Source organism: Pangasianodon hypophthalmus, chromosome 15 (genome assembly GCF_027358585.1).
Source record: "Pangasianodon hypophthalmus isolate fPanHyp1 chromosome 15, fPanHyp1.pri, whole genome shotgun sequence".
In the NCBI taxonomy this organism is placed as follows: Eukaryota; Metazoa; Chordata; class Actinopteri; order Siluriformes; family Pangasiidae; genus Pangasianodon; species Pangasianodon hypophthalmus.
The window spans coordinates 13,482,090-13,501,498 of NC_069724.1; the positions used below are offsets into that span (position 1 = coordinate 13,482,090).

At 39.3% G+C, this 19,409-nt stretch overlaps 1 protein-coding gene across 1 annotated transcript; it reads right to left on the bottom strand.

Moving 5' to 3' along the window:
• Positions 1-62: 62 nt before the first annotated feature.
• Positions 63-19,387, bottom strand: tcerg1b (transcription elongation regulator 1b (CA150)). Its single transcript, XM_026941505.3, has 20 exons — positions 19,249-19,387; positions 17,081-17,309; positions 16,688-16,840; positions 16,123-16,390; positions 12,685-12,942; positions 11,613-11,813; positions 11,383-11,489; positions 11,215-11,303; positions 10,936-11,096; positions 10,744-10,822; positions 9,842-9,977; positions 6,807-6,896; positions 6,576-6,694; positions 5,774-5,924; positions 5,321-5,485; positions 3,342-3,524; positions 2,767-2,946; positions 2,342-2,425; positions 2,154-2,254; positions 63-709 (listed from the first exon to the last, which is right to left on the bottom strand). Exons 1-20 carry the CDS (start codon positions 19,362-19,364, stop codon positions 508-510), a joined length of 3,072 nt encoding a protein of 1,023 aa, XP_026797306.3. The 5' UTR covers positions 19,365-19,387; the 3' UTR covers positions 63-507.
• Positions 19,388-19,409: the final 22 nt, after the last annotated feature.

Consider the following 19,409-nt stretch of genomic DNA (forward strand, 5'->3'; position numbering starts at 1 on the left):
GATTTTTCGTTTCTGGTGTCATGGCTTCTTACCTGTGTGCTTGAGAACCACTCACGTATGCATTTAAAAAAAATGAAAAAGCCTGAGGCTGCATTTATTTCCAGTCACTGCTTACAGAAACAGCAACATGTCATAAGCAATCCACTTTAAGAAAGATGAAACATCTGCACCATTTACAGAGTGGTAAATAATTAATGAAAATGAACACTGCACTGGCTTACACACTTCTGTCCCTGCTGTTTCAGCAGTATCTGACTAAAAATACATATTCTGGGTCATGAAGAGACGAGGCTGCTGTATCAATCATGGCTACGTCTACAAACTGATTTGCTTGACCCTGCTTCACAGCCAAAGATCACAGATTAACGTGAACATTTAACTTGAGCTAGCCAACAGCTCAGCAGCAGGAGATGTACATGGTTTGATTAAACACACACATGTTCTGGGTAGTCACTGTGCTCAGTGCAGGATAAATTCTGTGTTCAGTTCTCAGAGGTCGGGCTTTCGTCACTTGGTAGAGCGTCTTGTTGGCTCTGATGCTGTTGGGGGAGGTGGGGGTCCTCGACGGTCCAGATCCTCTATATAGAACATGGTGAGCTTTCGCCGCTCCTCGGGGACACACTCAAGGACCAGATAACGTTTGTCATTCTGTAGGATTTTCTCAATGTCCTTCAAGTGTTGGTCCGACTCCTGGATCAGTCTTCGGGATCTAAGCAAGAAAGCACAAAGAGAAGAGAATAGTTCACTATTGTGTAGAATTTGTTTTTCTATCACCACAGTTGAAAAGCTGATGTTTTAGAATGAATTCCACTCAATGATGGGCTTTAAAGTAATAATAAAAATGCCTGGCTGTCTGGGAAAACCCAGCAGATGTCACTGTGGCTGAATACTGGCAAACAGGCCAAAATAATGAAAAATCAGGCTTTCTTTCTGCCTATAACATACAGTAACTCCAGAAAGTATTCATCCCTCCAGTGATGTATTTCTCTTTTTTGCGTATTGCAACAACAAATTACAGCAAGTATATTAGTGCTGGATTTTTTTTCTGCTCCTTTTGAAATGCCTCTAAATTATATATATATATATATATATATATATATATATATATATATATATATATATATATATATATATATATATACACACACACATAATTATATTTTATAAAATGGTATTATAATGTATTTAGATGTCAGAATTATTTTTATAAAATAAAAATTCCAAAAACTGCTTAACTGATTAGGAGCACTGTGAAATCCATTATAATCCAGTGGACAAAATATGACACTGCCAGACACTACCAAGATCAGACCTAACTGAGTGCTCGGGCAAGAAGGGCAATTATCAGAGAAGTGTTCAGGAGAACAGCTACACTTTAGGGGTTGGAGAAAATTTGTACTGAGGAATGAGAGAAAATGCCACAGAAACCCATCCAAGATAAGTCAAATCTGTAACTGCTGCAGCAGGGCAATTCATGCTGATGGAGTGAATACTTATCAATTAAGCAGTTTTTTTTTTTAAATTCATTTATTTATTTTAAGATTTTGTATTTTGAAATAATTCTGACATCTAAACAAATAATTTTATTTCTGTAAAGAGATACTTCAAACGGAGCAGGAAAAAACCCCATTTTGATGTGCTTAAATTTGATGTTGCAGTACAGCAAAAAGTGAAATCATTGGGAGGTGAATACTTTCTGGAGGCACCGTATTTTTAACAGTTTAACAAATGCAGCAGGAAAAACAGTCTGCCTGAAGATACCTTTCTGGTTAAGTGTGCTTTTCCCACACTGTGAAAGTCAGTGATCAAGCTGTTGGATAACTACAGGCCGTAGAGGAATGGACATAAGAACAAAATGCTCAAAATGCCTGCAAAGCTCCTGCAGCACAATGGGAAGGCAATCTGTAAATGCAATTTTCTCTCTTTTCACTATTGGGGGTAACTAGACTTTAAAATCCTAGAACTCTATTACTGGTTGGGAATCAAATGAGAGACATAATTCAGTTCAGGAAAACCTGCAGTATTCACAACTTCAGATACTAGAAAATGTCAGAATTTCACCATGTGAGGGGTTTCCCAGACCACCAGACTTCTACAAGCAAGTTATGTTTGTTGTTTGAACACAAACAGAATACAAATAAAATTTACATTACCTATATGTAATGAACTTTGTCTCTTTTAGAAGCGTTCTGAAGTCAGCTTTGGCTGTGATGTATTTGTCCTTTATGTAGTCTTCAAATTCCCTCTGTCTTTTCTATAAAGAGAAACTAATGAGGTTAACACTGCTTTTTTGCATATGAAGAACTCTTTTACACTGTGCTAATGCATCTGGCTCACTCACTCGATCACTGCTGGAGAACTTGATGCACCGAGGATCGTCTTTAATGACCTTCTTTACCTCCTTCCATGTGGTGGTCAGTGTGATCTGCAACACAAGGAAAATGGCCTATCAATGTCACCAACACTTTTATTCACCAGTCAGAACTTGAGCACCACCTTCAGGCAAATCAATTTGCAGTCAGTAAGTAAAACACTGGAGAAGCCAAAATCCATATAAAGCAATTAAATTAATTTTGCATACAGCAGGGAATAAGTACTCAATACATAACTGTATATATAACTATAAGAATTACAAGTTATATAATATTGTAATAAATAAAATAATATTACCAAGTTATATAATAAATAAATACTTCGACAAATACATATATGTGTTACTCTGTTAAAGGCTGTTTAAGCTACAAGCGATGGCAGCATGCCCCTCACCATGGTGGTCTCATCCAATAGCTGCCTGAACTGCTCTTTTTTTCTTTTAGTGAGTACTTCCACATGCTCTTCAAACAACTTCTCCTTCTCATGGCGCTCCAACAGGGCAGCAGATTCCCAGCGATGATCTTTGCGCAGAATGCGCCTTGTATCGGACCAGGAGACATCAGTCGACTTCACCTATTCACAGGAGCACGCATGCATATTCAGAATAAACACAACGGGACGTGCTGAGAAAGGGAAGCAGGTACGTACAGATACAGTGTTTGGTTTTTTTTTTGGTAGGAAATGCAGAGCCCAAATTAACCTCAACTATAATGGAGTAGTTAATGTATGAAAGGTAGAACTCAACATCCTGTGTTCTGTATCAGGCCAACAATATTACAATTTGACAATTATTTATTCATATGGTTACTTTTAACTGTTTTTAATCATTTTCTTTGCTAAATACTTTGTGGGTTTTCCCCACTCATTTGGTACGTTTTGCAATGCACTTGACAGTATACTGCAATATATAAACAAAGTTACCATTATTATTAATAACAACATAACGCATGTGCATACAGTGTACTGACCATATCAGACATCAGAGCTTTGAAGCTTTGGATAGCTTCCTCACGCTTGTGCTGCTCTCTCTCTCTGTCGATTTCCTTGGTTTGCTCAGATCGGGCTTTTTGCACTTCACGCTCTCTCTCACGCAGACTTGCCTCGATACGGGCCTGGCGCTCCAGTTCCTTCTCCTTCTCAGCATCCACACTCTGCAGAAGGGCAGGGACAGAGCCAGTCACACACACACACGCAAGACTACAACATAATGAAGTCGAATTACTTTATTTGTGTAGCATTTTTCAGTAACTCAAAGATTACTGTGAGCAAAAGCTTTACACATAATACATATACACATTAGGCCTGGACAATCATTTACCTAGCTCAAAGAAATCATTTACCTAGCTCAAAAATAGGTAAATGTATACGCCACCACAGTAGCAAAGCAAGTAGATAAAACATGAATACGCAGTTTGTGATTTAACATATTGTCAGTAATAACAAATATTCAACAATTGGCTCTCTTTTGCCAAGCTGTCCAATATCACAATTCTGAGCGCGCTTGTATGCGTGCGTATGTATAAAATGAACCTTCAAGGCATGGACTCCACAAGATCTCTGAAGGTGTGCTGTGGTATCTGGCACCAAGACGTTAACAGCAGAACCTTTAATTCTTGTAAGTTGTGAGGTGGGGCCTCCATGGATCTGACATGTTTGTCCAGCACATCCCACAGATGCTTGATCAGATTGAGATCTGAGGAATTTGGAGGCCAAGTCAAAACCTTGAACTGTTTGGCATTTTCTTCAAACCATTCCTGAACAATCTTTGCAGTGTGGCAGGGAGCATTATCCTGCTGAAAGAGGCCACTGCCATTAGGGAATATCGTTCCCGTGAAGAGATGTACTTGGTCTGCAACAATGTTTAGGTAGGTGGTACGTGTCAAAGTAACATCCACATGAATGCCAGGACCCAAGGTTTCCCAGCAGAACATTGCCCAGAGCATCACACTGCCTCTGCCGGTTCACCGGTTGTCCTTCCTTGTTAGAACCTTTGGTAGGTACTAACCACTGCATAAGAAAAACACCCCACAAGACCTTTTTGGCGACACACTTAGATCCTAACGCTTGCCAAATTTTCAGGCTTCCAACACTTCAACTTTGGTAACTGACTGTTTACTTGCTGCCTAATATATCCCACCCCTTGACAGGTGCCACTGTAAGGAGATGATGTTATTCACTTCACATGTCAGTAGTTTTAATGTTATGGCTGATCATTGTATGTATACTCATACGCTCACTGTCCACTTTACTGCATGTTCATGCAGTTGTCCAAATCAACCCCTACCCTGTGGAGGTTACTGTTTTCGTCACTGACTTATTTTTGGGTTTTTCTTCACAACCCTCACAATGTTTGTCATCCCCTGCTGTTGTTTTGGCCGATCTGTTCCATATCTGAGTGTTAGTATACCAGTAGTTTCTTTCTTTTTCAGGGCATTCCAAATATTTCCCTCTTTTTTTTTTTTCAGCATCAACATGGTTTGCTTTACTCCCGTTGACAGCTGACAGCTCTCTGGTCTTCATGATGGTTTATCCTTTTTAACAACAAATGCAGTCTTCACACGTGGGACCCAAGGCTCAAACCAAGTGTAAACATGCACAACTATTAATTGTTTAAACAATCACTCTAACAGAGCACACCAGGGCAACAAGAAACACCTGCTAGACACATGTTCCAATATTTGTGAGTGGGTTCAAACAAAGGGTGCCATGTTCTAAGTTCAAACACTAATTATTCAGTTACAATTACTGTACTTTTGTAATGTTGAATGTTTTAATAGATTGAACATGGAAACCTAAGGCACATATTCAGGCAATGCTTGTTTTTGCTGCATCGAAAATGTGTAGTATCAAGGCATCACTGTATCCAATTTGACTTTTGCGTACACCCTTAAGGCATATAAATACATAGAATAGACAGAGAGCATTAAACCAGAAAGAGGTCCCATACCTTCGCTTGCTTTTCCACGTACTGTCTGTAGAGCTCCTCTCGAGCTGCAGAGCTCTCTACAGCTTTGTAGCGCTGATCGGTCTCCAGCTTGTCCTTGACTTTGCTCCAGCGCTGCTGAATGTCCACATGGTGGTCTGACAGCAAGTCAAAAAAATCCTGCTTCACCTACACACACAGAGGAAGGAATTGGTCAGGGAAGAAGTACTGAAGTTTGGACTTGTCAAAACTCAGTATTAGACCAATCTAATATAATTTCTTGGGTAATCTGTGGAGTCCAGTGATTGTCACAGTCTGGGTCTAAATTTTTTTTTTTAAAATTCAGTCATGACTACATCTAGCTTTAGTTACTGTTTTTAAGAGACATATTTACTGTAGTACACTTATTAACAGAATAACCCGACAATCCTTTATTCGAATTTGTCAACCTACCCTTTAAATCCTAGTTAGAGTTACCTTTTCTCCTTTGTTTTTGGAGTCTTCTTTCTCTTTCTTCCTAAAGGCAGTCATGAACTCTGTGAACATGGCCTCTCTGTCCTTCATCTTATCAATGGCCTTGAAACGAGGATCCCTTGCATGTTTAGATGCAAACTCGCTGAATGTAGTTCTAAATAATAAAATTGCAAAATGTATTATTCCTTTCCTGTATAGGGACAAACAAAAATGGATAACATAATATTTCATTTAATAGTCATTTGTGATAACTTCAAATGGGACAATATCTGGCAAAAAGGTGGATAAAAATCACTGAGGCACATTTTTAGCAACAGGATAAGGGATAGCTGGTTAAATTAACATAATCGCCCCTTGGTCCCCCTTTGCTGCTACAACAGCCTCCACTCTGCTGACAAGCAAATTTTGGAACATGTCTGTGTGGATCTGCTCATTCAGCCACAAGAGCAATAGTGATATCAGACACTGATGTCAGACAAGGAGGCCTGGCACGCATTTGGTGTTCCAATTCATTCAAAAGTTGTTCAGCTGGGTTGAGGTTAGGGCTCTGTGCAAAGAGAAATCTTCATGATACTCCATACAAGACATTCTACAAAATTCTGTGCTTCCAACTTTATGAGAACCATTTTGGGAAAGCCCACATGAGAGTGTGATGTTCAGGTGTCCACATACTTTTGGTCATACAGTCTGCATTCAAAGTAGTTGCAGTCACTGTGTAATTGCCCTATTAATTTACAAAGGGAATACGAAAACCTGGCATGCATAAAAGACTTCTCTAAAACGTGAAGCAAACCCTCCAACAAACCTAACATTCAGTCTGGCATCCTCCATCATCTTTCTAAAATCTTCTTTCGCTTGCATGAGCTTGTTTTTCTTCTCTTTTCTCTCCTCTTCAGCCCGAGTCTTCACAAACTGATCAAACACCTGTAGATACAAATCCTTTTTTTAGAAACAACAGCTGGATAAATTGTACTATAGCTCAAAAACAGGCACCTTTTCAACTCTGCTTTTAATAGTAGGTAAAAGTATTCATGACCTGCTTCCTCTCTTTGGGATTGAGAAGTAAATAGCGTGGATCAAACACTATCTTGTGCAACTCTTTGTCCCATGTGGAAAAGGCTGAAACCTGTAGGTATAAAATGTGATTACAGGTTAACAAAATATAACGTTAGGAAGAAAAAAAGTCAAGTGTAAAGAACCTTAATGCTGCAGATGCTCTGTTTAGTTACTCATCTGCTTACTTTATTGTCTGATAGCTATTGTCCATTGGGAAATTGTACTTTGGTACAGTGGCAATCAGTTCTTACTGTGCAATACAGATAGCAATTACACAGAAAGAAAAAATGAAAGCACATTTTACTGTTTAAAAATAAACTGCAGTATAACTAGACAAACTGAAGAAGTTCTTGCCCCTGTGGGTCCCGCATTCTTTCTCTCCTTTCTTATGCTCATTCATTACATAGTCACAGTATGGGCACTAGTCTACTCATTCATTGCAATCATTCAACTTTATACTACTGTCATCTTCTTCAAAAGCATGGTCAGTGCTGAAAATATTGATAAATTTACATTTTTAGTAATCACATGGCCCAGTTAACTGTTAAAGTCATATATTATATTATACATCAGGTATTTTATTAAAAATGTCTGCTTTATAGCACATCAAAATCCACTATATGGTGCTGCCAGAAAGTATTTACCAACTTGTGATTATTTTTCTTTTTGGTCTATTGCAACAAAAAAAAAAGGTCTATGTGCAGACCTCGACAACATTATCAGCTCTTCACAAACATCACCACAATGGGAGAGAAGCCAGAAGGAAGCCACTTCTGAGAAAGGCTAACAAAGGCATGCCTCGAGTTTGATAGAAGGCATGTGACAATATCTGAGAGCTTTTGGAAAAGAAAAAAAAATTGAGCCATTTGGTCTAAAAGCACGTTAAGACCAAACGTTATATGTTTAGCGCAAGCATCAAGGGAGGTGGTGGTAGCATCATGCTCTAGGGTAGCTTTTCAGCAGGAGAAACTGTTGCTTGTTGCCAGCATGGGCAACTTGGATGAAACCAAATACAAGCAAATTGCTGAAGAGAACCTGTTCCAGTCAGCTGGAGCTCTGTGTTTTGGGTGAATATCTATGTTCTAACAGGACAAAGAGTCAAAGCACTGGGCAAAAAAAAAAAACTACAAAGGAATGGCTTGAAAAAAGGAGTTTTGTGTTTTAGACTGGACAAGTCAACGCCCACACTTAAATCCAACTGAAATTCTGTGGCATGACCTAAAAATTGCTGTCCATCAACATTCACAATCTAATTTGGGAGAGCTTTAGAGCATCTGCAGTGAGGAATGGAAGAAAATGCCAAAATCAAAATGCGCAAAGCTCACAGAAACTTTTCAGAGAAAACTCACACGGAGGGGGTGAATACTTATCAAGTAAGCAGTTTTTTAATTTATTGAAAAATTTATTTTCAAATAATTCTGAGGACATCAAAATAATTTATTTAATTTTATTTCTGTAGGAGTGTCACTTCAAAAGGAGGAGGAAAAAAAATCCCATTCTGATAGGTTTAAATTTGATGTTGGAATACAGCAGAAAGAGAAATAATCACTGGGGGGTAAATATGCTCTGGAGGCACTGTATATTTAAGTGCGGCTGCACATTTCTGAATTTCAGATACACTGAAGGAAAATACTTAATCCAATGCTTAATAGTACACCATAAAAATAATCATCAAAATATGTTGCAAAATGAATGAGAGAGACAGAATTTGTTCCACGTAAACACACTGACAAAAATGAACAATTTTGAGCAGTAAACTATAGGGCTGCACAACAACGTTGGTGCCGATAGTCTTGTAGGCAGTTATTAGCCAATTTAATGTTAAGATTTGTCCAATAATTAATACTATGATATCCAGAGGAGTACATATGCATGCAGAATTTTTACTGCCAGTTAAACCTGCAGCACTTTGGGAAGATGACATACAGGCAGGCCACAAATTGAAGGAAAAACAAAAACAGTCTTTGCAAGGTGTTGGGCCACCACATTCTACCAGAACAACTTAATGTGCCTTAACAGCTGGAACGCTAATGGATGGAACATTATTCTTCAAAAGATATTCCCTCAATTGGTGTTTTGAGGTTTGAGGTGGAGAGGGCTGTCTAACATGTCTTGGGGCAAAATCTTGTGAGTGCACAGGCCATAACATCTGATCTGCATCCTTTTCACACCCATTAAACCATTCAGCAAGCCATGTGAATGGGACCACTGTCATCCTACAAGAGTCCACACCCATCAGGTAAAAAACCTTTTCATTGTAGGATAAAGGTGATCCATCAGACTAACTCTGTATTGATTTCTAGTGACTCTTCCCTCAAAGTGGACAAGTGGACCCAAACCATGGCAGCAAACTGCCCCCATGGCATAACAGAGCCACCAGACCCCTTCACTTCAGGGGGAGGCTTTCAGGTCTTGGTGTACACTATGTATGTACTCACCCACTTGTTAAGGATACAGTGTAGGATTGCTGAGAGATGCCCCAGGTAGGATGTTAACTGCTTAATTTTATCATTCAGTACACTTGTCTGGAAGCATTCATTATGCAGTCATTATGTTTCTCCACTCATTTTTTCATGTTTTTCCTTTTATTTGTCACCTATCTGTATTTTCATTAGAAATCCTTCAAAATATTTTGAAATCTTTCAATAAATGCTTTTCAATATGTAATTATTTACATATTTGCCCATTGCACAGCTACTTTTTAAATATCGGCCCAGCATTTTCATATTGATGCATCCCTAGTTCATATCCAAATGTCACTGTTTCAATTACAACTGACAAAGAAAAGCTCTAGAAAATACAAATATACAAACTGTCTAGAAGAATCAATACACCATTTACTCAAATAATAGAAACAGATCAGTAGAAGCAATAGAGAAAACACCAACAAGAGAAATATGAAGATAGAGGACAGGAAGGAGAACAAACTGAAGATTGTACCTTGGTGGGTTTCCATTCAGATTTATGTGTCTAACATTACAGAGCTGGTTAGAGTATTGCGTTGAAGTGTTTTACCCCTCTCTCCAGCAGCATGTCCTTGAACTGATTGAGACGGGCCTCCAGGGGTACAACTGCCCGATCCCGAGCTGCCTTCAGCTCGGCCTCCACGGCCGCCTCTTTCTCCGCATCACTTTCTTTCACCTCCTCTTTCCTGGAGGGGGAAACAGCAATGTGAGAAGTAATCAGTGAGAATGGCTGGTAAATATGTGATATTTCATATTCTGAGGAAAGAGACATATTATAGACTGATTATGATTTTCATCCTTTGACCATTCGTTTATCATTTGAAAACTTTGTATGGTCTTGACCAGGACAATAATTAGGCCTAATTTTTGTTCCCCTGCCTTACTATTACTTCTGAATTCCTATTATTCAAAACAAGAAGTAGAAAAATCAGGGTTCAAATGAGGGCGTTTCGATTGCTTCACTGGGGTTTTCCTAATGCAGGCTAGAGAGAGGTCAAGCAAGGTGGGTTACCTTGGAGGCCCATGTTGGCATCGCCAGAGCTTAGAAGCGTTCCCTGAAAAATAGTCCCCAGTGCAACACGACCACTGTTTGGGGTCAGGGAGAAGCAGGCTTGAAGGGCACTGATGGGAAACAGTGACTGATTTGACTTGGTAAATCTGGACAATACGACGTCACCACTCAGTACAGATCCGAGTAAAGATTATGAAAGTTAAAATAGATCAGCATTGGGTTCATTTCGACAAAAAAAATTCTCCAACGTAAAAACTAAAATAAAGGTCCAATTAACAATTAGTTTATTATGGATACATGTACGTTTAGAATCCTTTTTAATGAGTAAACTATGTTTATTCTTCATGCTCATAGTTCAACACGTAGCAGAAGCTAGGTGCCCCTCAGTATTGTTTAACTGGTCCCCTGCTGTCTCTATATTTAACAGGACTGGTACTTACTTCCTCTTCTTCGCCTTAGAAGGTTCATCTTGTGTTTCTTCTGTGCTGGCTTCAGGGTCCTCTTTGTTGATCCCTGGGGCTAAAATAAAATGGTTGCACTACTTCATTTACAATCTGTTTTGTATCCTCACTTAGTTTTTCCTAATCACACCGTTCATGGTTATGATCTGTTTAAATTATGAGGGTTTATACCCGTTTTCTTTGAGTCATCCAAAGTCTTCTTGTGTGGAGGTTCTTGGATGTATTTATCCACATCCACCCGACCAACCAATTCATCTGGTCGATCCCACATGGAGTGTCGTGTAGTGGGATTGTAGAAGAACACACGGTCATCACCAGTCCACACCACACACCTACAAAATAAAAATATTTTGAAAAGAAGGGGAAAAAATTACACTAATCCAAAAGAATCTATACCAATTATAGTTGAAGGAATTATGAAAGTTTTTTTTTCCCCCTATAAAAGCTTACCAGGGAGTTCCAGGGATAGGGTTGGTGGCGACTGGTTTAGCCTTTTGGGCTGCCTTTTCTTCTTCTGTCATTTCTTCCTCCTTTGGTGCCTGAAAGACCAGAATAAAAAGCTCTGAAGCCTGATTCATTTCCACAAGTCTAATAAATCAATACAAGAACTGCTTTTACCTCTTTGGCCAGAATGGAGGCTTCAGCTTTAAGTTCTACATCACCAATATCCATAGCCTCAGAGTCATCAGCAGACTGGTCATCTTTAGCTTCATCTCCATCCTTGTCTAGATGATCAGACAGTAAGTACATCATCATATAATGTTGCCTGTTTTCTCGCCAGTCTACTCTTTCTATGTGGGTTGTTAAAACAATGAACAAATGAATTTTTAAAAAGAACCATATCACACCTTTCTCCTTTAGTTCAGGAGGTTGGTCCCAGGTGGATTCCTGAGTACGGTTATTGTAGTAGTAGGTCTTGCCATCCACTGTTTTATATTCAGACCATTCTAGGAGCGGGTGTGCACCTGCCAAAGCAGCAGGAGCTGCTGTGATGGCCAGCTGTGGGTGCATCATGGGTACTAAAGGAGGGCCCATGCTCGGTAACATACCTAAAAATCAGATTTAATGTTCTACAACATATACCAAATGCATAATCATCATCATGAATATAATAAGGAGCTAAAGACCATAATTATTCCACAATTCCATGTAGGGCTGGGCGAGATGGACAAAAGCTTATCATGATATGGACAATTTCTTCATACGATACACATCATCATATTACGTTTTCTCTAAAACTGATGATAAAATAATAGAAAATAAGTGCATGCATGCTTTTTGATAATTCAGTGAACATCAGTGAAATTCACGTTTTGGTTCACAAAAGAACGATCACAAAAGAGAATAAGTAAAAAAATAACACTGTCAAAATGGGAACAATTTTAATACAAAATATAAAAAATAAACATTAAAACAGTCTATTCAAATTCAAGTTCTAGGAATCCAAACAGAAGAACCTCCCTTTTTAGGTACAAGTTCCTCATCTTTTAGTTGGGCTGATGCCCGTTTTGTGCCAGAGTGCTGCAGGGAGTTTCACTCTGTGTCACACTCCTCCATGCTAGTTTTCGTTACAGCATACCACTAGTAACACCTAGCACTGATCTTACTGAAGTAAATTGGCTGCCAGAAAGTGGCTTTTGCAACATTGGTGATAATAGAAAATTAAATTAACTGACATTTTTCTATTGTCCTACAACATGCATCACCATATCACACAGGCCTAATTCCATAATACGGGCAATAGCACCCTGGTGCCATCTAGTGTTAATGCTCAGTTAAATTAATTAATGTTCAACTGAAACACAGCACAATACTAGTAGACCTTTTTACTTTTAACATGTCAGAAGATGTTAGAGCATGACTATTGAACAAACAATTCCCACAGCAGACACATAGTTTGAGAGTGATATTCTGCCATACCTGGTAGGGGGATGTGCATGCCAGGTAAAGGCACTCTAAATGGGGGCACCATGACCGGGGGAAATGCTGGGATTGCAGCAGCAGGCTGGGCCACAGCATGGGGAAGACCTGGTGGGAGGCTTCGAGGAAGTAAAGGTACCGTCTGCCCTGCTGTAACTGTAGCTGTGACTGTTGGAACACTGACCACAGCAACTGGTGTCACACCAACACTGGCAGGAGGGGTGGAAGCTACAGGGGGGATCTCAGATACAGCAGGAGCTACAGTAAACAAAAAGACATTATTGCAGCAAATTACTGCACTAGTGAAAACATTACATTGAAAGAGCACCTCATATTACACATATTATATTATTCTGTCTACCCAAAAAACATATTTAGATCTTGGTTATAAGCAGTCACAGTCATATGACAGGAATACTTGAAATGCTTGGAATGCTTTGCATATTTAATTTGCAGCGGTGCCAAAATTGCACAAAAACCCTAGTGTATATTAGTGGACGAGGAAGCTCCATGCAGAAATAATCAAATGTAGTGGGATCATTCCACATTTACCACAAGTGTCTGCACTATGATCTCAGAATTTGCTCAAACCTTTAGTACATAAACGACTGACAAATCTAACATACTGGAGTGATGGGACCATCGTTTTTTAAAAATGTGATGCATAGAAAATTGTTCATTTTTTTAAACTAATTTTTCTTCAGCTTTCTGTATTTTTTCGTGGCTTTGGTTTTAATGACTTTACAAAGCTGTACTCAAATATTTCTAGCCAGAGTTAATGCACGTCTTCAGTAGTCCAGTTCATAGCAAGGCTGTATCTGACTGATTTAAAGTAATAATAATAATAATAATAATAATAATAATAATAATAAATACATGCATCCCTCAAAATGGCAAGTTAATATTGCTGAAATTGGTCAAACTGACAAACGTACCATTTAAAAAAGGGTAAAATTCAGTGTTCAGACAAAGTACTAGAGCTTTTTTTTTTTTTTTAGCATGCATAAGCAATGGTTCTAGTGCTAACAGAGATGTCTTCATATATTTCTACTTCTGTAAAAACCATATACCCAACATATCGCATTAATGTGGAAGCAATGGGAAGTCCCTAGAAGTTCCTAAAATGCTCCACAAACCAGTTATCAGTAAAATTGTCTGCTGCCTAGAAGTATTGTGTAATTATAGATCTGTCCTCACATGGATTTTAGAATTGCGCAATCTTGTGTGCATATAAAAGCCTGTGAAAACAGCACAGGCCCAGTTGTCTCAAATTATCATCTTGTCTAGTGCAACAGCAGTCATGGCATCCATTTCATCTGTTAGTGGTCTCTTAAATTCTGACTTCCACTTTTTTTTTTTTTTTTTTTTTTTTAAAGTCATACCCACAAGGTTGGAAGAGATAAACTTAACACTTTTACAGCAAACAACGTAGAGCTCATCAAAAGAAAAACAGTGGAGTGGTTTACGTGGAGTTTAAGTGGATTTGGTGCCAAAGATTACATTTGCATTCATCATAGAATGGTTTATCTCAACTGAATTGAACAATACCAAACAAAATGTTGTGATTCCTTCAACAAACCCAAAAAAACTGTAAGAGCTGGACTCTGTGTTGTTTCACAGAGTTGAACTGACTGGCCTCTTGAAAAGAATGCATGTAGCTGAGAAACCTGGAATGACATTATGTCCAAGATGTCACTCTGAGGCCGCCAATGACCCAGCAGAATCCAGTACTGAGGTGGAACAGAGTGACTTTGAAGTAGAGACTGAAGATATGTCTCTGGAGATGGCATCAACAAGCTTTACATCAATGGGTCTGTCACCATTTAAAATCACCAAATTAAGCAAACCAAGAAAATTGTCATATGTAAAAAGGAAACTTGGTGATGCACAGAAGGTTTTGGAGACAGTTGTTGTTTCAGCCATTGGTGCAACACCCGAAGGCCTACCAACCACAAGGTAGAGGGAAAGTGCACCCAGTGTAAGAATTATGAGGATCTAATTGAGGATTTGATGAAGTGTCACACCTCAGACATGAACCAGCAACTGGAACTGCTAACCTTGGTGCCCTGAAGCTCTACTTTGGAGAAAACATCTGAGCAGTTTGGTGTCACACAGTACATGGCTAAGAAAGCAAGGTCACTCCTGCATCAAAACAGTATATAAGCAGAACCAGATTCCAGGAAGGGAGAGCCCTGAAGTGATGAAGTCAAGCAAAGCATCGCCGAGTTTTATGAAGATGAAGAAGCCTGCAGAATTTCGCCTGGAGCAAAGGATTTTTTTTTTTTAAATCAATTTGTATTTATTTGTACACACAGTCTTAATTTTTTTTCATAATCATGCCAGCCCTGTTGACAAATGACATTTGAGGCTCATACAGTACTATGAAAATAATGAAAGCAATGGAGGTATTTAGTATAGGGAATTTTCTATAATTTTTCTAAATACTATTCACAAGTAGTAAAACTGACTATTTTAGTAAATATGAAACTATCACTAAGAGTACAAACATTATTTGGTGTCTATAAAGGTATCAGTGCCATCAGAGCCAACTACTATAACAGCAAAGGTGTGACATTTATAACAGCCTCCCCTCTTCTGGGAAGGCTTTCCACTAGATTCTGGAACATGGCTGGGGGATTTTTTGCCCATAAGAGCATTAGAGGAAGACATTTATGGCATTTGGCAGACTCACTGTTTGCTGTAAAAGTGTTAAGTTTATCTCTTCCAAACCCTTGTGTGGGTGTGAAGGTCAGGTGTCCACATACTTTTGGCCATATAGTGTATATGCTGTTGAATAACTGATTGTTTTTTTAGATCCAAGCCAGGGCTGTAGGACTCAAGTCTGGTCTCAAGAGGTTTTCTGTACTGACTTGGACTTATTGGCATTTGTACTTGGTCTTGTCTTGGTTTTGGGCATTGGTCTATCTAAATATCGCTCCATATGACATTTTGTAAAAAAAATAACATGAAAGAAAAGCATCAAATTAAAAAAAATATAAATATGCTCAAACAGGAACACAAAACACTCAATATATGATGATTACTGTGTAAAGTAATATAAAGTTTTATATATATATATATATATATATACACACACACACACACATACATTATATATATATATATATATATATATATATATATATATATATATATATATATATATATATATATATATATACATACATATATATATAAGTTAACTCATTTGAATTACTCCCATTCAAATCCAGAGAGACTTTTGGTAGCATGTAAACTAACTGATCACATGGTACAGTGGAGTTGCATCATCGAAGGTTGTCCTGGCGGATGTTAGGCCACTGGTACACCAGATTATCACCACACTCTTTATGCTGCCACTTCCGCATATGATAAACTTTTTTCCCTGACAGATCTTATATTACCTCTAAATGGTCTATAAATGAGTTCAGTACTCACTGGCCACAGGCTGGGAGACAGTGGGTGTGGGGCTAGTGGTCCGTTCAGGGCTGGCTGTGAGGGTGTGGGTGGGGGAAGCCTGCTGGGTGGACACAGCAGTCACTGTAGTTGCATTATTGGCTGTAGTAGAGGCAGGGCTGCTGGAAGTAGATCCTCCTGCTCCTGCTTGGGCAGTCACTATAGACGTAAGCTCTGACTGCTGAATAACCTTCACCCCCTCTGGTTTGGTCCAGGCGGACTCACGGGTCCTAGCATTGTAGTAGTAGACCTGGGAAAAAGAAATAAGGTAAGCGGTCTAAAATCCAACATCTAAAACATCCAGGTACCTGCCCACAACAAACTATTATGTATTGCTTGAATAAAAAGCACTCAAATAGATATAACATAAAGGCCACCAACATTACAGTACAAAAAAAAAAAAATCCTTCAAACCAGTGCCAATAAATACAGCCCATACCTAACAGGCACACGCTGAACCTGATCATGAAATGGCCTCCATGTTATCAGCAAGAGTTTGTTAAAGTAAATAAAAAGATAGGTGCACAGTATCCAGTGGTGTCAGTACCTTTCCCTCCGGGGTAGTGTTCTCCACCCAGATCTCCTCAGTTGCTGTGCCTCCAGCACCCCCAGCTGCTGGTACCGGGTGCATTCCAGGAGGGAAGATCATGCCAGGAGGAGGGGGCATGTTCCCCATGGGTGGAGGCAGAAAGGGGGGCCTCTGGATATTTAAAAAAAAAAAAAAAAAAAAAAAAAAAAATTATATACAATATACAACATTTATATATATATATACACATTTATACAAACAGAGCCTGCTTTATAGCACCAAATCATTACAGTTACATTACCAGTCACATCTTTGTACAATTTACATTAGTGTATTTTGGAATAAGCATTAGTAAACACATTAATGGTTTATGAAAGTGTATTGTATTGGGAATGTTCTGAGCAAACGTACCTGTAGATGAGGCGGCGCGATTGGTGGAGGCATGGCACCAGGTGGGGGAATCGCTGACATACTCGGATCAAAAGGCGGACGTCCGAAAGGAGGTCTGGGTGGTGGTGGAGGCCCCCTCATCATGCCAAAAGGAGGTGGTGGAGGTCGTAGAAGCGGTGGAGGACCTCGCATCACTGTGCTGGGAGGGGGCGCTGGGCTAGGAAAACGTAAAGCTTGCTGCAGGGCCATTCTGAAAGAAGAGTTCATGGTGAACTTAATTCATGAGCGCACACTCAGTATCACTCATGATACTATTTGCCATATTGTGATAACAGCATTAGGAGTGTAACAGTATGGTGTATCATATAGATGAGTTTGATACGAGGCTCTCGGTTTGATGCATGTGCGTATTGAACACAGGGATTGTGTTAACCGAGAATTTACTTTCTTTGTTATTTGTTTGTGTGTCTATAAGTCTGTATGTTGGTTGATCTATAATAAATACTTGCACATACAGTACAAGTCACTTGACGTCACTCCTTAAACTGGGGAGGAACTTGTAGTGGAGAAGACTGCTCCAAGCTGACGAGGAGGAATTTCATACTGAGGAGGCGTTTTCTTTGGCTTTTACAGGTTGGTTACAATCTCGCCTCGAACACAACAATACTGTTCAAGTTTTGTTAGGTTATCTCAGTGTTAACTCTTCCTGCATCTCAAATCGCCTACTATCCATCCTAAATAGTATCCGAGATTAGTATTAGTGTGTCCCACATCATAGTATGCTGAAATGAGTATCCCAGAGGTACCCGGATGGTCTACTGCTTCCTGAAGTGTGGATCCGTGGACACTGTTTCAGCTAATATTGCCCACAAGGCCTTGTGCAATGGAGGAGGAGTTTTGTGATGGTTCGCTTTACTGCGTTCAAGGAGACATTTTAGAGCGGTGTAACTGAATAAATCAAGGGAATGATAAATTAAATTATATAGTAGAAATTATAGAAGGAATAATGAATGAAGAAAAGCTGAAATGCAGTGAAGAGTTTGTTTATGGTAACAGTGTTCTCTTCCAGGCAACAACATTCTCTTCCTTTACATGGTGTGTTAGTATGTCCCAGTACTTGCATACTCTTTTGCTACACATTGAAAAGTATGTACTTTTTCTTCACAAAGAGTGTGCATACTTTTAGTGCATAGTATAAGTAGGCGCATTGAGACGTAGCGTTTGTTAAATGTCTGCTGAAAGCTGATTGGCTGATGGCGGCCATGTTTTTTTTTTTTACGTGACCTAGTTGTCATTAGAAATCCACAACCCTAACTTTGCAGACGTCCTGAAAATCATCTCCTGAACGCTGCTTTCACTTTGTTTTTGCGAAACCATGCCCTCAATCATGAAGTACAGCCCCCGCAAGGGCTGGCAGCCATACTGCTTACAGATCTCTAAATGGGTTTGGTAATTATTGAAGAGCATTGTCTATTGAGTATATTTTTTTACACACAATAAAATAATAAAACAATAAAACAGGCATATCTTTCAGCTCCTGCAGTGTGAACAAAGCACTAAACCTTCAAAAATGGCGGAATGATCCCATCATGCAGCGCGACGTGACGTCGGTTCGCAAGCCGTTTGCTAGGTGCAAGTTAAAGATAGCGTTAGCGATAACTTGGGCAGCTAGCAGAGTAAGCCGTTTAGCCAACTTCATGAAACTACCTTGTAGGAAGCAAAATCAAGATAAGTGCATGCAATAGTTTTCAGGGGTTGCGTATAAATTATACAGCTATACGTCAGTTTTCATGTGCAACAGGAACAATCATTTCTGGAAGCTAGCTGAAAGTTAGCAACTGAAAACACAACGCATCCCTGTTACGACACCTTCGTGCCACAGTTATTCCTACTCTAATGCGCAAAGTCATATTTTCAGCCATCAAAATTAATAATTCAGCCATGTTTTAGTCATTTGTTGTAGCTGCAGTGCACCACAAAACATAAGGAAATAAAAACTCAGTGAATGGTGCGATTTATTTGACTTGGTTTGAGAAACAGCAGCTAGATAAGATAACATTAGCCTGGCTGCTAACCTGCAAGACAGTTCCTTCGCTACTGAACTGTTAGTCTGCTCGTCGCACTAGCAGGGTGTCACATAAGGAAACAGTCAATACTCTGTGTCATATTTAATTACAAGCTGGTCTCACCTGCTATCGCTAGCTGCACTGCTTTCTCCCTCTATGTGCTCCGCCATTACGCCAAAAATCCAAACAGGAAACTTCCTGCCGACAAAACCGTCTTTGACGAGTTTCTCGCACATCATTGGCTGCTCTGTGCAGGCGGCCGTGATCTCACACAGCTGATTGGT

Bases quoted from the DNA above. Each gene is read 5' to 3' on its own strand.
- tcerg1b (XM_026941505.3), bottom strand. From the start codon at position 19,364: ATGATGTGCGAGAAACTCGTCAAAGACGGTTTTGTCGGCAGGAAGTTT. The intron at 5,486-5,773 runs GTAACTCTAACT...CTGTGTGTGTAG, and splicing joins CCAAAAACAAAGGAGAAAAG to GTGAAGCAGGATTTTTTTGA. The intron at 2,426-2,766 runs GTGAGGGGCATG...CTTGTGTTGCAG, and splicing joins TATTGGATGAGACCACCATG to ATCACACTGACCACCACATG.